This window comes from Plecotus auritus (assembly GCF_963455305.1).
Source record: "Plecotus auritus genome assembly, chromosome: 1".
NCBI lineage: Eukaryota > Metazoa > Chordata > Mammalia > Chiroptera > Vespertilionidae > Plecotus > Plecotus auritus.
Window position 1 is genome coordinate 192,089,946 of NC_137770.1, and position 17,163 is coordinate 192,107,108.

Consider the following 17,163-nt stretch of genomic DNA (forward strand, 5'->3'; position numbering starts at 1 on the left):
TTTTTTTAATGCTTACTTTATAGCAATTCCTTCTTTTTAAACACCAGTTTTAAAGCAATTCTTTCATAATGAAGAGTATGTAATAAGAATGGGAATCTTAATTCTGCCATTTCTTCTTGTTCTTGGATACTTACATTACAGGATTATCTTAAGCCTGGTTTCTTTGCAAGAATCTTTTATGTAACTTATCTATTTTGTGAGCATTACTTTAATTTAAACTAGATAATAAAATAATAACACTATTTGCTGGACGCCCACAGCAGGTGAAAGCTAACCAACAAGTGAGGGAATCTCAAGACTCTGTGGTGAAATCCTCACTGTTCTCAATGGCTGCCTGGGATATGGTGCCTGACCAATGGACCAAGTGAAGATGGAAGAGCTTATCTATATAATCAACTTCTGAGGTTTCATTGCTTTTTAAGAATAAAAACAATAAATGGAAGCTCTAATTATAATAAACTAGAAACTTCCAATAAATAAAAGCTCAAATATTGCCTTCCATAGCATGCCAAATAGGTAGTCTTGGACATCCCCAAGTACATGAACGCTACACTGGCTTAAGGTTCAAGCAAAAGTGTATGTGAAACCCAGCTGGAGTGTGGAGTGTCTCAGTTAGCTGAGTGTCATCCTGTGCACCAAAACATTTATATTGGTCCTTGTCAAGGGCACATACCTGACTTCAATTCCTGATTGGGACACATACAAAAGACAACCAATCAATCTCTCTCTCTCTCCCTCTCTCTCTCTCTCTCTCGCTCTCTCTCTCTCTCTCTCTCCCTCTCTCTCCCTCTCTCTCTCTCTCTCTCCCTCTCTCCCCCCCACTCCACTTTCCTTAGCATGTCCTCAGATGGGGATTTAAAACAAAAACAGACGTGTATGTAAAACCCTGAATTTCACTTTGTTATTAGAGCTGAAATGATTCCCAAAAGACATAACATGCCCCCAATAACTAGTCACTGGCAACAAGAGCACAGGAAAGCAGAACGAGTTTCTTAGAAATGTGCCTTTGCTTATACTTAATCTTTTCCCTTGTAATAAATCTGAATGAGGCAAGTATAGGCCACCCTAGGGATGGTAAAGAGGTTTCAACTTACGTACTAATTTTTGTTGGCTGATAGCGACTGCCTGGAAAGCTCTATTGAGAGGATGCCAAGGCCATGCCCAAGGGAAATGAAGCAAGACAATAAACAGCAATGTATGACTGATACACATGCATTCTACCTGCCACCACCATACTAAACAAACCTTAGTCACCTGCACTTCATCCCATTGCCCAGTGCTACCTCTTCTACTCCAGTTCCACACTATGGTTCCAGTCAGTACCTCCTCTTCAGGTGGCACTCAAACTTAGAACCAGAAGGAGACCCAGAAGTGGAACTTTTAATAAGAAAAGTGAGTGATCATAAATGGATGTGGATGGAACATATTCACTCTACTGAATGGCTCTCTCCCATGTGGTAACCACTCTCAGGAATGTTTCCTCTAGTAGGCAGCTATGAACCACGACAGACCAGCAGAGAGACAGTTTGTTTGACACACAGTGAGTGTGAAACTGTAAAATCTCTTCTTTTTTCTCATTTCCCTTTTCTATCCATCAAATTATCTATGACTGAAAGTGTAACATGGATCCAGACTATATATTAGATTCTGAATACACACCTTAATTGGGGAGGTGGGGGCTGGGGAAGAGGAGGAGATGTGAAAGGAGAATAGATACTTAAAACATTCCTGTGGAGGTCACATTTGATGGTGTTTTCTTAAGTGGGAAGGAGTGAGACTAGTACCATAATACTCACATGTGGCCATTACATACATGATTTAAAAGAAAGCTGAACCAATTATACCATCAAACCCCTGGGCAGGAGACCTACCTCAGAGGTAATAGGACACAGTAGCGTACTATGACGCCCAGCACCCACACCATGGTGAGCCGCAGACTGATGTACTGGAAATTTATATTGGTCCTTGTCAGGAGATTCCATGACACTAGCTCCTCTGAGGAGAACCTCTGGGTCACTTCATCTTCCACAATGGCTTCCAATCCCTTCTTGGAGAAATAAAACGCGTCAGACAGCTCAAAGTCCCTTCCTCGCAGACCAGAGAGCCCTTTTTCCATGGGTGACTTATCTCTTTGGATAATACCTTAAAAGAAAGCAGCAGGACATGAGGAAATGCCATAGGACATACAAAAAAAGTGGCCAAAGGGCCAACTGTGCACAAGACAAATAAATTTAACAGATAATATGGCAGATTTCATATATATAAGACAAGCAACTGCAGTGGGAGAAGAGGTGAAATCACCAAGTCTGCATGAAATGGCCTCTACCCAAGGATTTCAGTTTACAAAGAGGAATCTTAGTCCTCAATAGCCTTCTTGCTTGCATTTCCTCCTCCCTTCACACCATTAGTGAAAGAACTCACAGAAGCAAACTCGCCCCATGTATAGATCTCTAGACTATAAAAATAAAGACTTCTGTTCTCCCCTGATAAAAACCATAAAGCAAAAAACAAAGCAAAATGGTAAAAGGTATTTACCACAAAAGGCAAAGGTTGATGTTTTTAATATGTGAAAATTATTTTATAAGAAAAGCACAGGTTGCTACAGAAAAGTAAGCAAAAGTTCATGAACTGAGTTTACAGAAACAACATAAATAGTTAATAAATATATAAAAACTTATAGTAATCAAAGAAAGGTGACTTAGACTGGCCTATTTATATTATTAAATCAGCAACATTTTTAGTGATAAATTTCAAAGATAAAAATAATACAGGTACTCTCATACTCAATTTGTATTGAGTATGGAACTGGTAGCAACTTTGTCAAAATCTGTTTGGCATGAAGAAACTAAAAAAATAGTTTTGCTGATAATTCAATAATTCCAATTCTAAGAATCTGCCATAAAATATAATCAGAATGGTAGGCCAGAGCATTTTCCATTATAATCGATCCATACGATGAGCTAGAATGCATCCATTAATAAATATTCTAACATTAAGTGAAAAAAAGGCAAGATCTCTATGAAACATATATACATTGAAAAAATGTTAAGAAGGACATTAAGTAGTTATCTTTGGACAATAAGATTAGAGTTTTCCTCTTTATACTGTTAGTAGAGGCCCGGTGCATGAAATTCACACATGAGTAGGATCCCTAGGCCTGGCCAGCAATCAGGGCCAAACGGGGCCTTCCAGCTGCGACCAGGGCCTCCCTTCCCCAGCTGCTAGCTGCCAGCTGCCGGCTGGAGCCTTCCTTCGTTCTGCGCCGCCCCCTGGTGGTCAGTGCATGTCATAGCAAGTGATTGAACTCCCAGTCTCCCGGTCCAACTCCCGAGGGGACACTTTGCATATTAGTCTTTTATATGTATAGATTGCATTTTCCATAAGGAAAATAATTCAAAGGTTTTTCAAGTAGCAGAAATTTGTAAATTGAAAAATGACTACTACTACTCAGTTCTAACTACTAAAAAAGAAAAATTGAAGAGGACGTCTTTGAAGAATAAAGAGTAACTATGTACACAGTGATATAACTATACATTTGTCTCTCTGAAGTGTGTCACAAAGAAAGAAATGTATTTCCTACATCAGAAAAGTCTTTTTTTTTGGGGGGGGGGGGGTGAAGATTAAAGTGTTAAATTCCCTGAAAAAGACCTTCTTTGATTTTCTCACTTTCCAGTTCCCTAGGAAATCAATGAGGAAAGTGAAGAGTACTATATTGCCTATCCTCTGGAGAACTTGTATGTAGCGGGAGCTGTAATGTATCGGGTTTTTTGAAGGAACAGCAGCATAATGCACTGGAGTAGAAAGTAATGAAGACCTGGAATCCAAAGTCAAGTGCTGTTTAGGACAACAACCAGCTCTATGACTGTGATTGATAGATAAATCACCTAACTTGGTGTCCTCCTTTATAAAATGCGGGGGAGGGGATCTCTAGTTTCCTTACATGGGTAAAGTTTTGTGACTTTACTTTTGAGTTTATGGGGTGGTTTTGGTTTGTTTGTTTTTGCCCACATGTAAAGCTAATACCTTCGTCTTAAGAATTAGCATAACAAACCAAGTTCTTGAATGATTATTAGCCTACCTTTTTCAGCAGTCAACTCTTAAGTGATTTAACCTTTCTCCAACTCTGAAAATTAGTATCAGAGAATGTCCCAAGATAGTGTCACTACTGAACTTCCCTCTTACTCTTAGGCACTGCAATACGAAGCAGGTTTCTCAATTCCAACTATTGGCCTAAATTTAGCAGTGCAAGAGTTTCATTATTTAGCAATATATTGAATTTTTTTAAGTCTAGAGGACAAAGGAAGCACAGGTTATTCAGCAAATCCCTGAATGAAACACACTAGAGACAGTGGACAGCCCTTCTAAAAATAACCTTTTCCAGAGGAGCCAGAGATAAGAAGGCAAGTTCAAGGTGGCTCATATTATTTAGCTGAGCCAGGAGAGATCTGAAGCCAGGTCCCTAGTCCCTAGCCTTGATGTGCAATATTTTCTCTGCCCCCTGCCCTACTTTATTCTGTGTAACTCAAATAAAATATAACTCAATTTTATATTTTCATTAAGCCTCTTTCAAAAGTATATGGGTAACTGTAATGCATCTAATTGGCAATGGATTGATTTCCAAAATATATTAAGACATACAAAAAATTAAAAAGAAAAAGTCAAAGAACCCAGTAAAAATTTTAGCTAAGAATATGGCAAGTAAATCACAAAAAGAGTAAGCTTTAATGACTAAACATTTCAAAGATGTTCAAATTCACTATGATTAGAGAACTGCAAACTAAAACCACAATTTCATGCCCATAAGGATTTATTTAAAAAAAAAAATAAATTGAATAATATCAAGTGTTTGTGAAGACTTGGGACAATGGGAATGTAATTAGTACAACCACACTGAGAAATGATTTAGCACCATCTGGTAAATTTAAAGATATTTATAGCCTAAGACCCAGCAATTACACTCCCAGGAAGATTTTTGTTTAATAATCTCAAATATCAGAAAAGTTGCAACAATAGTTCACTTTATCCAGCATTACTAATTGCCGACATTTTGACACATTTGCCTTATTGTTCTATCTCTATAAGTATAAAAAGATACTTTTTCCTGAACCATTTAAGAATTAATTGCAGGCATTACACCCTTTACCCTCAAACAGTTCAGCACAGATTTCCTTTGGACATGGAGTTTCACTTATGTAACCACAGAATACTTATCAAAATCAGGAAAATGTCAGTAATTAACATTACGGCAATACTAGTAGTATCTGTGCTATAGCCCTTATTCAAATTTTGACAATTATCCCAGTAAGATCACTCATAGGACTATTTTAATTGCTGGTCCAGGATTCAATTCAGAATCATGCATTATATTTATAGGTCAAGTCTCCTTAGTCTCCTTTAATATAAAAAGGTTCATCAGCCTTTCCTTGTTTTTCAAAGGTATTGACATTTTTAAGAGTACAAGCCACATTTTGCAGAATGCCTCTTAACTTGGGTTGATCTGATGTCTCTTCATGATTAGATACAGGCTGTGTACACTTTTGGCAGAAATACTATGTAAGTCATGTTACATTCTTCTCAGTGCATTACATGGGAGGCACGTTATAGTTAGTCCCATAATGGAGACGTTTAACTTTGATCATTTGGTTTAAGTTGGTGCTTACCAGGTTTTTCCACTGTAAAGTTAACTGTTTTTCCCTTTTTGACTAATAAGTATATCCTTATTATCAATAACTATCTATAAAGGGAAGATACTTTGAGACTATAGAAATAGCCTACTCCTCAAACTTCCTCCCAGTGGTAATTAACATCTATTGATGATTCCACCTTAAGGAACATTTTTTCCCCCTTATACTCTGGAGAGATTCTTGCAAAAGTGTGTACAAGTAGACATCTGTAAGAACATTTTGCTACATTATTTGCAACAGCAAAATAGTGAATCAAGCCAAAGGTCCATTAGATAGATGGACATACAGCATATACAAATATCAAATTATTATGTTATACACCTGAAACTAACATGTTATATGTCAATTATATCTCAATCAAATAAATAAATAAATGCAGCTCATATTAAAGATGGATACATACATTGCATGCTACATAGGAATTAAAAGAAATTAACTAGAACAGTTACCGATTTAGATAATTTGTAAACATCAGAATGAACAAACAACTCAGAATGATATATGAAAGGTGGCACATTTACAGAGTTTGAATAATGCAAAACAATAAATACTATGTCTTGTTTAAGGATATACACATGTATAGGGGAAATATGACAAAATGCATAAAAATAATAAATATCAAAAATAGAGTAGTAGTTTTAGAGATTGGTGAAGTAATTAAATCAGGGAGGGATACACAGGAGAATTTGACTATTTCTATAAAGTTTTATTTATTAAATTAAGTGTTAGGTACACATTTGTTATTGCCAAAAAAAAAAAAAAAGTTACATGGAACTGACAGTTGTTCCTAAATGAAGATCTCTATTATAAGAGAGCATGTACCAGCTTAGGAGTTTTTGTTGTTTTTTTTTTTTAAATATATTTTATTGATTTTTACAGAGAGGAAGGGAGAGGGATAGAGAGTTAGAAACATCGATGAGAGAGAAACATTGATCAGCTGCCTCCTGCATAACCCCCACTGGGGATCCAGCCTGCAACCAAGGTACATGCCCTTGACCGGAATCAAATCCGGGCCAACGCTCTATCCATTGAGCCAAACCGGTTAGGGCAGGAGTTCTTTAATAAGGCACACAAATATCTGAAAATTATAAAAACAGATTTCAAAAGAAGCACTACTTAATATATTTTACCTCCTTCCTGATATATATTGACTACTGAGAGTCAGAATGACTGATTCAATTCATGCTAAGTATAAAATTCTGACAGAAAAAAAGTATTCAATTCAATCAACATAGAGTGGACACTCACCATGTATCAGGCATCGAAGAAAGGTTAGAAAAAGAGGAAATATTTCTTTTGGCACCAAGAAATATTCAGAAGTGGACTGACAGTCTTCAAAATATAGACATAGCCCCAGCCAGTGTGGCTCAGTCGTTGAGAGTTGACCTATGAACCAGGAGGTCACAGCTCAATTCCCAGTCAGGATGCATGCCCAGGTTTTGGGCTCCATCCCTGGTGGGGGGCATGCAGGAGGCAACGGATCAATGATTCTCTCTCATCATTGATGTTTCTATCTCTCTTTCCCTCTCCCTTCCTTTCTGAAATCAATAAAAACATATTTTAAAAAAATAATAATTGAGTTTCCTAAATGATAGTACAAGCCAATATCAAAATTGTGTCTGCTAGTTAAATCTGATATGTATTTATGTCAATATATTTTTTATATTTTTGTTGATTTCAGAGAGGAAGGGAGAGGGAGAGAGAGAGAAACATCAATGATGGGAGAGAATCATTGATCAGCTGCCTCCCGAATGCCCCCTATTGGGGATCAAGCCCATTACCTAGGCGTGTGCCCTTGATGGGAATCGCACCCAGGACCCTTTAGTCCACAAGCCCATACTCTATTCACTGAGCCAAATCAGCTAGGGCAGGAAACTCAATTATTATTAAGAAATTAACCCTGATTCAATTAACCCAGAACAATCCATAGTTCTTAAATTGGTAAAATCCTGATTCTAGGAAATATTTCTTTTTGTTACACAGTCAGCTTTAAAAAAGTAAAGCTATAAACATTTGAACTTTGTCCTTATACCAAATGCTTTGGCAGAGGTCCATGCTTTGATGGACATAAAATTAGAACAACTACCTCTATGTAATGCAAGAGATTAATTGCACAAGCTGCCCTGTGTCCCTGTGCCTTTAGCAAGTCACTGGTACATAAATAATACCAGCTATGAAAGGCCTTTTAGAAGAAATGGAGGCTGAAGTTAAAATCATCAAGTATAATTAACTCGAAATTAGCTGAGTGTACTCTTAAAATAACTGCCCATTTATAAATCATGCTAGTTTTCCATCCTCCAGTTATTCAACATGCTTTCTAGGTTAGCAATTAGGGGGGAAAATCAGACCACAAGGGTATATGATAGGTTTATATAAAGAAGTTGACCCTTAACTTACCAATGGGCTATATTCCAAAAGTCAGAGGCTCAGAGTTCAAAACACTCTCTCTCGTGGAAATTATTTGACTTCATCTACTTGAGCTAGAATCCCATCCACTCATATGCCTAACTAACCCCAAAACATAGGAGATTATTACATAGTAGCAGTACCATGAACCAGAAATCTCCTTTATCACTGTTTCAATAGAGAATATTTAAATTAAAATCTAATTTGGAACAAATATATACTTCCTCCTCCTGCAGTGATTTAGAGAGGGCACTGGGGAAAGTTTCTGGGGTATTGATCTATTCTATTTCTTGATCTAGATGAGAGGTACATGAGTACCTTGTGAAATTCATCCAGCTGTACATTTATAACTTTACATTCTTGCCTATCTATGTTATGCTTCAATTTTACAAAAAGACTTACCTGAGATCTGCTGTATAACATTGCCCACAGTTAATAATACTGTACCGCACACTTAAAAATTTGTTAAGAGGGTAGATCTCATGTTAAGTGGTATTGCCACAATTTTTTTAAAAAGAATTGAAGTAGACACTATTTGTGAATCCTATTTCAATGATTTACTATTTCCCCTTTTTTAAAAAAGTTTACTTTACATGCCTCTACCCAATTATTAAGCAATTGGTCAGGGAAGAGTTCACCTGTCCCAGAACCTACTATTTGGTAGTGAGGTCCTTTTTCTGGCATGAGGAGCTCTACTGAGGGAGTCTGGTCCTGGGCAAGGAAGCCAAGCCTACATACTTCCCTCCCAGGCCCTAATTTCCTTTCTAATTCATAAATGTGATTGGCCTGATGAAAGAAGAGAAAGGTAAAGTAGTTGAAAAGATGAACTTTATGTGGTTAGGGTTGGGCAAGGGGCGAACCAGTGCTGTTGAGATTAAAGAATAGAAACATTCAATGCCAAACTCCAGAGAGACAAGATCCATATTTAAGCAATCACTTAGATGTAATTAAAGATCAAAAGGTCTTTATGCAGTCCTGTCCAGTGTGCGTGGCCCCCTGGCCAATGTGCATGGTCCCATGTACCAAAAGGTGCACGTGCCCAAGTTGCAAGCTTTATCCCAGTAGGGAACATGCGGGAAGCAGCCAATGATGTTTCTCTTTCACAGTGATGTTTCTCTCTCTCTAAAAATCAATTTTAAAAAATAAATTAATTAAATAAAAGGCCAAAAACATCCAAGTATTGAAGAGGCTATGGAGCGACTGGATGGAACTCGCATGCGTTGCTCAGCGAGTATGTAACCAATTTGGAATATCACTTAGCAGTGTCTAATAAAGTTAAACACACTTGTTTAGCCTATGACCTGGCAATTCCACTTCAAGGTATGTACTCCAGGAAAACAAGTAAATAGGTTCACAAGAACCTGTTCAACAATGGTCACAGCAGCTTTACTCATAATACCTAAAACTGAAAATAACTCAAATGTCAATCAACATAATAATGGATACACAAATTATGATGTATCTGTAAAAGGAATACTCCAGAGCAAGTGTTTTAAGTCTATTGATCTATTCAACAACAGAGAAATCTCATAAACATACTGAGTGGTGGGAAAATACAAAAGAGCACATATTGTATGATTCCATTTATGTGAATTTCAAAGATAGAAAAGGCTAACTGATTGTGACAGAAATCAGACAAGAAGTTATAACAGGGCTCTCCTCAGGGCGGGGCAGCTGGCCCGGGAGTTGCTCGCTGGTTGCGCCTCCACACAATGTGAGCCCGGCTGGTCTCTGGCTGACTTGTCGCTAAAGCAGGCCCCGCACGGCAGGCCCAGCGTGCGCCCATTGGTGCGGTGGGCGCTGCTGGCATTCGGCTGCACCCTGGCTCTGGTCCTGGTGCTGGCGAGGATGTGGAGAAAAAGGAACCCTCGTGCACTGCTGGTGGGAATGCAGACTGGTGCAGCCACTGTGGAGAACAGTATGGCGTTTCCTCAAAAAACTAAAAATGGAACTGCCATTTGACCCAGTAATCCCACTTCTAGGAATATATCCCAAGAAACTAGAAACACCAATCAGAAAGGATATATGCACCCCTATGTTCATAGCAGCACAATTCACCATAGTTAAGATTTGGAAACAGCCTAAATGCCCATGAGCAAATGAGTGGATTAGAAAACTATGGTACATCTACACAATGGAATACTACGCTGCTATAAAAAAGAAGGAACTTTTACCATTTGCAGCAGCATGGATGGACCTGGAGAGCATCATGTTAAGTGAAATAAGCCAGGCAATGAAAGAAAAATACCACATGATCTCATTCATTTATGGAAAATAAAGAACATTATAACCTGATGAACAAAAAGATAGATACAGAAGCAGTAAAGCACCGAACAGACTGTCAAATTACAGCGGGAAGGCTGGGGAGTGTTGGGGAGGGAGGGAAAGAGATCAACCAAAGGACTTGTATGCATGCATATAAGCACACCAATGGACACAAGACACTGGGGGGGTGGGGTGAGGGCATGCGACAGCGGGTAGGGGATGCTGGGGGAAGGTCAATGGGGAAAAAAAAGGAGATATATGTACTACTACATGTAATACTTTAAACAATTTAAAAAAAAAAAAAAAGAAAGAAAGCCCTGACCAAACAAAACAAAACAAAAAATAAAAGAAACAAGCTCAGAGGGTTTGAGTAATTTGCCTGGGGCCACAAAGGGAATAAACAACAAAACCAAGATTTGAAACCAAGTCTGTCTGTGACTCCAAAACTAAATTCTTCCTCATATCCGAAGCCTCAAATTCCATGTCACTGTGTACAACAACCTCAAATATGTAAGATCTTCTTTATCAATTACACATCAGCCCCCATTCTTCCTTGCTAAATAGAAAGCCCTGCGTAGCAGTTCTTTCTAGCACTTCTCCTATCTTTGAGGGAAGAAATAGAACTCGAATTGATACAGGAAAAATTATATGTGGCCTCCATCTATCATTAACCTGGATATGTACTTGTAAAACTGTGACCCGAGTCACTTTCTATATATATTTAAACTGGGGCAGGAATCTCTTTTTTTCCAGTTTTATTGAGATATAATAGCCATATACCACTATATTAGTTTTAGGTGTACAACATGATTTGCTATACATTTATATTACCCAATGATTACCACAGTAAGTTTAGTTAACATCCATCACCTCACATAGTTACAATATTTTCTTGTGTTAAGAACTTTTAAGATCTACTCACTCAGCAACTTCTAAATATACAAAACAAATGTTAACTGTAATCACCATGCTGTATATTACATCCCAGGATTTATTAAACCTGACTGGAAGTTTGTACCTTTTAATCACTTTCACCTATTTTCCCACCCCTGCCTCTGGCAACCACCAATCTGTTCTCTGTTTTTATGAGTTCAGCCTTTTTTAGATTCCACATATGATGAGATCATATAATACTTGTCTTTCTCTGTCTGACTAATGTCACTTCACATGATGTGGGACAGGAATCTTTTACAGCCTGGAACACATCTATTTTCTGGGACTTTTCATGATAAGCCCAACAAAAAACAGCCCCTGGGCAGTGGTTCACTTAATGCTCCCCCAGTTCTGTATTTCAGCCTAATTTGAGTTGTCCAAGGAGGCTGTTCTGTCCAATTTATGACTCTATAACCTTAGCACACAGATGTCCCGTCAGGACCTTACTTTTCAAATCCTCTCCAAGGTATAAGCAGCTTCTCCATGCATCTTGCAGGTTAGTCAAGGTTTAGAAAGGATAATCACCTTGGTGCTTTGTTGTTATTGCTGTTCAGATATATTCTAACACCATTAATTCATCTTCATTAAGCTGGCCTGCCTATCAGCTAAGGTTAGTAGAAAATTGCCTCTATCTCTTTTGGACCCAACAGCTGAGGAACCCTACTACATCCTCAGCATGGCTCTAGGTTTGAGTTCAAGGAGTCTGAGCCAAAGATACACTGACCACAAAGCTAATATGGTTTCTAGGAAATTATAATTTTTTGTACTTTTTGTCCTCTTCAACTGCACAGCTTCTCTCAAAATCCCGCATCAATTTGTTTATTCTTTTACTTAAAGAGGACCTCCAAATTGTATAAGCTTCAGGCTTCCACAAAACTTGGATTTGCCCCACTGAGATAGACAGACTGCTCCCTGGACTCAGCTGGCAGGAAGTCAAGACTTGTTTACCCCTAGTGCCTTCTCCACTCCTTAGGACAAACAACCAATCAGCACTAGACTGAAGGACGCTGCTGTGAAAGCATTTACTTCAAGGGGCTTAAGGTCTTTCCCTTCACTCATGCTTGGGTGCTAGCAAGAAAGACTGCCCTTTTTGTGACTTTCCCTCACTTAAATGCTAAAAAACACACCGCTGAGTGGCAATTGAACACACTAATGAGACCCATGAAGAAGCATGTAGTCACACTGCACAAGAGCCAAGAAAACCCCACCTCTACATACTTAGGATGAGAGAACCAAGTTATTACCAATAAGTATTAAAACACTGGGAGTTCACAGACACCATTAACACCTTTCTGCTTAATTTCACCTATTTTTAATAATACTCTATCTATTTGATGGCCAAATTAGCAATGTAGAGGGGTTGCTGATGGTTAAGTCGAGTATTTGTTGTTGTTTTAAAGTTTGAAGTTTTTCTATTCTTGGAAGTGGAGGAATTGGAGAGGATAAAAACAAACAAACTGTGAAGACGAGGCAGAATTTTAAAACTCACTACATAAACGTTTCATGAGTGTCCCTGTAGTGGCAAAACTGCTTTAGAAAACTAGATTTTTATATACCGTATAACAGACCCATAAAAAGAAAAGGGGACGAAATCAGCACAATGATCATGACCTGCGCTCAAAGTAAATGCTGACTTAGCATCTCCTCTGGATTCCCTAAGAGCTACTCAATCATCTGCCTAGTTTTTAAAGAAGCACTGGTTATGAAACTACTCCTGCTCCCTACCCCACCAGCAATGTTTCCCCAGTTGGCACATTTTAAGAGTTACAATCAACTTTTTTTTTTTTTTTTTTACAAGTAAAGGGGTAAAGTTTACTTCAAAAACCTATCCACCCCACAACAGTCAACCCTCCATATTAGTGGGTTCCTCATCTGCAGATTTCACCAACTTCAGATCAAAAATATTTGGGGGGGAAGAAGGTTGGAAATGTTACATTGCTGCTGACGTATACTATGCAGTTAGGCCTACAATGGTTCTTGTGCTGAACCTGTACAGACTTTTTCCTTGCCATTATTCCCTAAGCAATACAACTACTTACATTGCATTTACATTGCATTCGGTATTATAAGAAATTTAGAAATGATTTAAAGTATACAGGAAGATGTGCAAATATTACACCATTTTCTGTAAGGGACTTAAACATCTGAGGATTTTGATATCTTAGGGCCATGGTCGGCAAACTGCGGCTCGTGAGCCACATGCGGCTCTTTGGCCCCTTGAGTGTGGCTCTTCCACAAAATACCACGGCCTGGGCGAGTCTATTTTAAAGAAGTGGTATTAGAAGAAGTTTAAGCTTAAAAAATTTGGCTCTCAAAAGAAATTTCAATCATTGTACTGTTGATATTTGGCTCTGTTGACTAAATGAATTTGCCGACCACTGTCTTAGGGGGTTCCTAGAACCCATTCCCTGAGGATACTGAGAGATTATTTAATCCAATTAAAAAAATAAGGGTGGGGAGAAAGCCCACATATAGTAAAAATTTACAAAAAAGAAATAACATAAATAGAAAATCATAAAATTTATAAGAAATAAGTGTGCACAAAGTCTTATGCAAATAAATTTAATAAAAATCTGGGGAAACCATTTTCTACTAAAATAACTTTACCAATACTGACACCAAGAGATGAATGCTCTAAATAGATATATTTGCACAAATGAAATAATGCTGTAGGGAGTAAAAAAGAATTTTACCCACCCAATAAGCACCAAATCGAGACCATTTTATACAAGGAATTCCACCAAACCTTTAATCTGAAAAGAAAGAAAGAAAGGGAAGGAGGGAAGAAAGTAGGTAGCTAGGTAATAGACTAATTACAAGTAAAAGGATCAACTGGAAAAATCCTAACTCCAATTTTGGCAGATGGTTTCCAGCACCAGGCAATGTTTAGTCCATAAATGCAAAGATAACTCAAATATTAAGCTATTCATGTAATTTGTCATAATACCCCTAAAGGGAAAATATATATTCACCACCCAAGATGCTGAAAATGCATAAAAAATTCAATATTCATTCTTGGTTTAAAATAACAAAACAAGAATCAACAATTATTTAACATAAGATGGAGAGCTAGAGCAAAACAAACATGATGCTTACTGGGAAGATACTGAAGGCACTACAGTCTGTACCCAACAGGAACAACTAGCACCAGTCACTCAACACTGTAGCAGCCAACACAATTAGATAAGTGAGAGAAATGCAGTACTAACTAGAAAATAAATAAAATGCAGACAAAAGTTGAATAAGAAGTAGTCACTATCCTATGTGAAATAAAATAATTGCGTACCTGAAAAAAAAAAAAAAAAAGAGCTAAGCCTATCTGAAAACCTTCATACAGTATGAGAATTCTTACTTGTATATCCTGCTACCTTACCAAATCAAATGCTTTCCAATTTATGAACAACCCTCAGTTAGATAAGATGATGGAAGAAGATACTCCATTTATAATAGCAACCAGAAATATAAACTTAAGAGGAAATGTACAAAACCTGTCTAAGAAAAACTCTGAGAGATCTCTGGAGAATAAGAAAGAACACCTCAACAAACAAAAAGATAGAATGTCCTTGGAGAGGAAGACTCAACATAGATGTCAAACCTTCGTTAATAAATTTATAAATTTAATACAACTCTAATAAAAATAAATAGTTCTATTTCCTCTAGATCATAAACAAACTGAAGGTCACATAGAAAAATAATCAAGCAAGAATAAACAGGAATAGTCTGTAAAGAAAAAGCAGCAAGAACAACTATCCCTACCAGATATGAAAACAATGTATTAAAACATCAATAATTAAAATAAGAAGCCAGTGCATGAGAAGACAAGTAAATACACAGAACAGGATAGAAAGTCCAGAAATAGATTCAAATATATACTGGGATTCAGGAGGTTATTAAAGATGCATCACAAATAAATGTGGTGGAGATGGATGTTTTAATAGAGTGTTACGATAACTGGATAGCTGGATATATACACCAAAATAAATAAATCAAACACTTAAATATACAAAATAAAACCACAAAAGTAATCAAAGAAAACACTGGAGAATTCTCTTAAAACTTGGCCAAAGGAGAACTCTTGATACTAAAAAACTCAAAACCAGAAACTATAAAAAGAAAATACTGTATTGATTGATTTAAAACATAAAAATGAAAGTTATCTGCATAATAGCAAATATGGTAAACAAAGGGAAAAATACAATCACAAATTTAAAAAAATATTTGTATCTCAGTGCAAACAAAAGCTAATTAATTTAATATAGAAAAAATGGTCAAAAGACATGAGTAGATAATTCCATTCCTGGGGGGAAAAAATACAAATGGCCCTTAAACATGAAATGTGTACAAAGTCCCACTCCTTTTAAGAGAAACACAAATTAAGACTAAACTGAGTTTCGACTTTTCACCTCAGACTGGCACAAATCCAAAAGTTTGATATATATTTACACCTTTGGTGAAGCTGTGGGAACTTACATACACTCCTAATGGAAGTGCAAATAGTACAACCATTCATGAAGGGCAATTTGGCAATATCAATCAAAATTACAAATGGTCTTTTGACAGAGCAACCCCAGGTTCATGTTACATGTAACTCATGTTACAGGTATATATATTGCAGCTTTTTTTTAACAGCAAAAGGTCAAGATCTACAGGTAAAAATAACCATTCACATTCATATAATGGAATTCCTTATTAGCTGTTAAAAATGAAGAAACTTTCTAAGTAATAATTTGGAAAGGACAATAGGATATAAGTGAAAAACACAAGGCTTAGAATAATATTTAGTATACATCATCTCTGACGTTAGCAAGTCTAGAAAATAATAAACATTTGCATCATAATAGCACGTTTGTAATAAAGAAACACAGGGAAGATCTGTAAGAAACTAGCATGATGTAGAGGTAGATAGTGACAGGAATGGAAGCTACACTTATCAAAGCCTTTGTTTTTTGTTTTCCTCACCTGAGGATATTCTTTTCGTTGCTTTTTCAGAGAGTGGAAGGGAGGGGGGAAGGAGGGAAAAGAGAGAAAGAGAGAGAGAGACTGGTTGCCTCCTCCATATGCCCCAACCAGGGGTGGGAAGCAAACCCACAACCCAGGTACATGCCCTTGACTGGGAATCAAACCCAAGACCCTTCAGTGCGAGGGCCGACACTCCAACTACTGAGCCACACCAGGTAGGGCTCAAAGCATATGTTTTGTTTTTTTTTATATTTTTTCATATATTTTTATTGATTTCAGAGGGGAAGGGAGAGAGAGATAGAAACATCAATGATGAGAGAGAATCATTGATCAGCTGCCTCCTGAACACTCCACACTGGGGATCGAGCCTGAAACCTGGTTATGTGCCCTTGACCAGAATCTAACCCAGGACCCTTCAGTCTGCAGGCCGATGCTCTCTGTTCACCGAGCCAAAACAGGTAGGGCAAAGCCTGTTTTTAAATTGCTGTAACTGTTGAATCATTTAAATGCATTACTTACCCCGGCTGGTGTGGCTCAGTGGTTGAATAGCAACCCATGAACCAAGAGGTCACTGGTTTGATTCCTGGTCAGGGCATATTCCCAGGTTTAGGGCTCAATCCCCAGTGGGGGGACATGCAGGAGGCAGCCAATCGATGATGCTTCTCTCTCACCGATGTTTCTATCTCTCTATCCCTCTCCCTTCCCCTCTCTCTAAAAATCAATAAAAACATTTTAAAAATAAAACAATAAATAAATAAATAAGTAAATGCATTACTTGGCAAAAAATAAATATGTTTTTTATCCCTGTCCAGTGCGGCTCAACTGGCTGGGCAGCATCCTGTGCACCAGGAGGTTGCGGGCTCGAACCTCAGTAGGGGCGTGCAGGAAGCAGCCAATGTTTCTCTCCATCATCCTT

General features: G+C 37.6%; 1 protein-coding gene across 3 annotated transcripts in view; it reads right to left on the minus strand.

Annotated features, from left to right (window-relative positions):
- GPAT3 (glycerol-3-phosphate acyltransferase 3) overlaps positions 1–17,163 on the minus strand; it is a 77,202-nt gene that overhangs the window by 16,856 nt on the left and 43,183 nt on the right. For 2 of the 3 annotated variants that reach the window (XM_080647012.1, XM_080647011.1), the window contains exon 4: positions 1,872–2,142. In XM_080647012.1, the coding sequence (XP_080503138.1) occupies positions 1,872–2,142 (271 nt within the window). The remainder of the gene's footprint in view (positions 1–1,871; positions 2,143–17,163) is intronic. The other variant, XM_080647013.1, reaches the window with a different exon arrangement.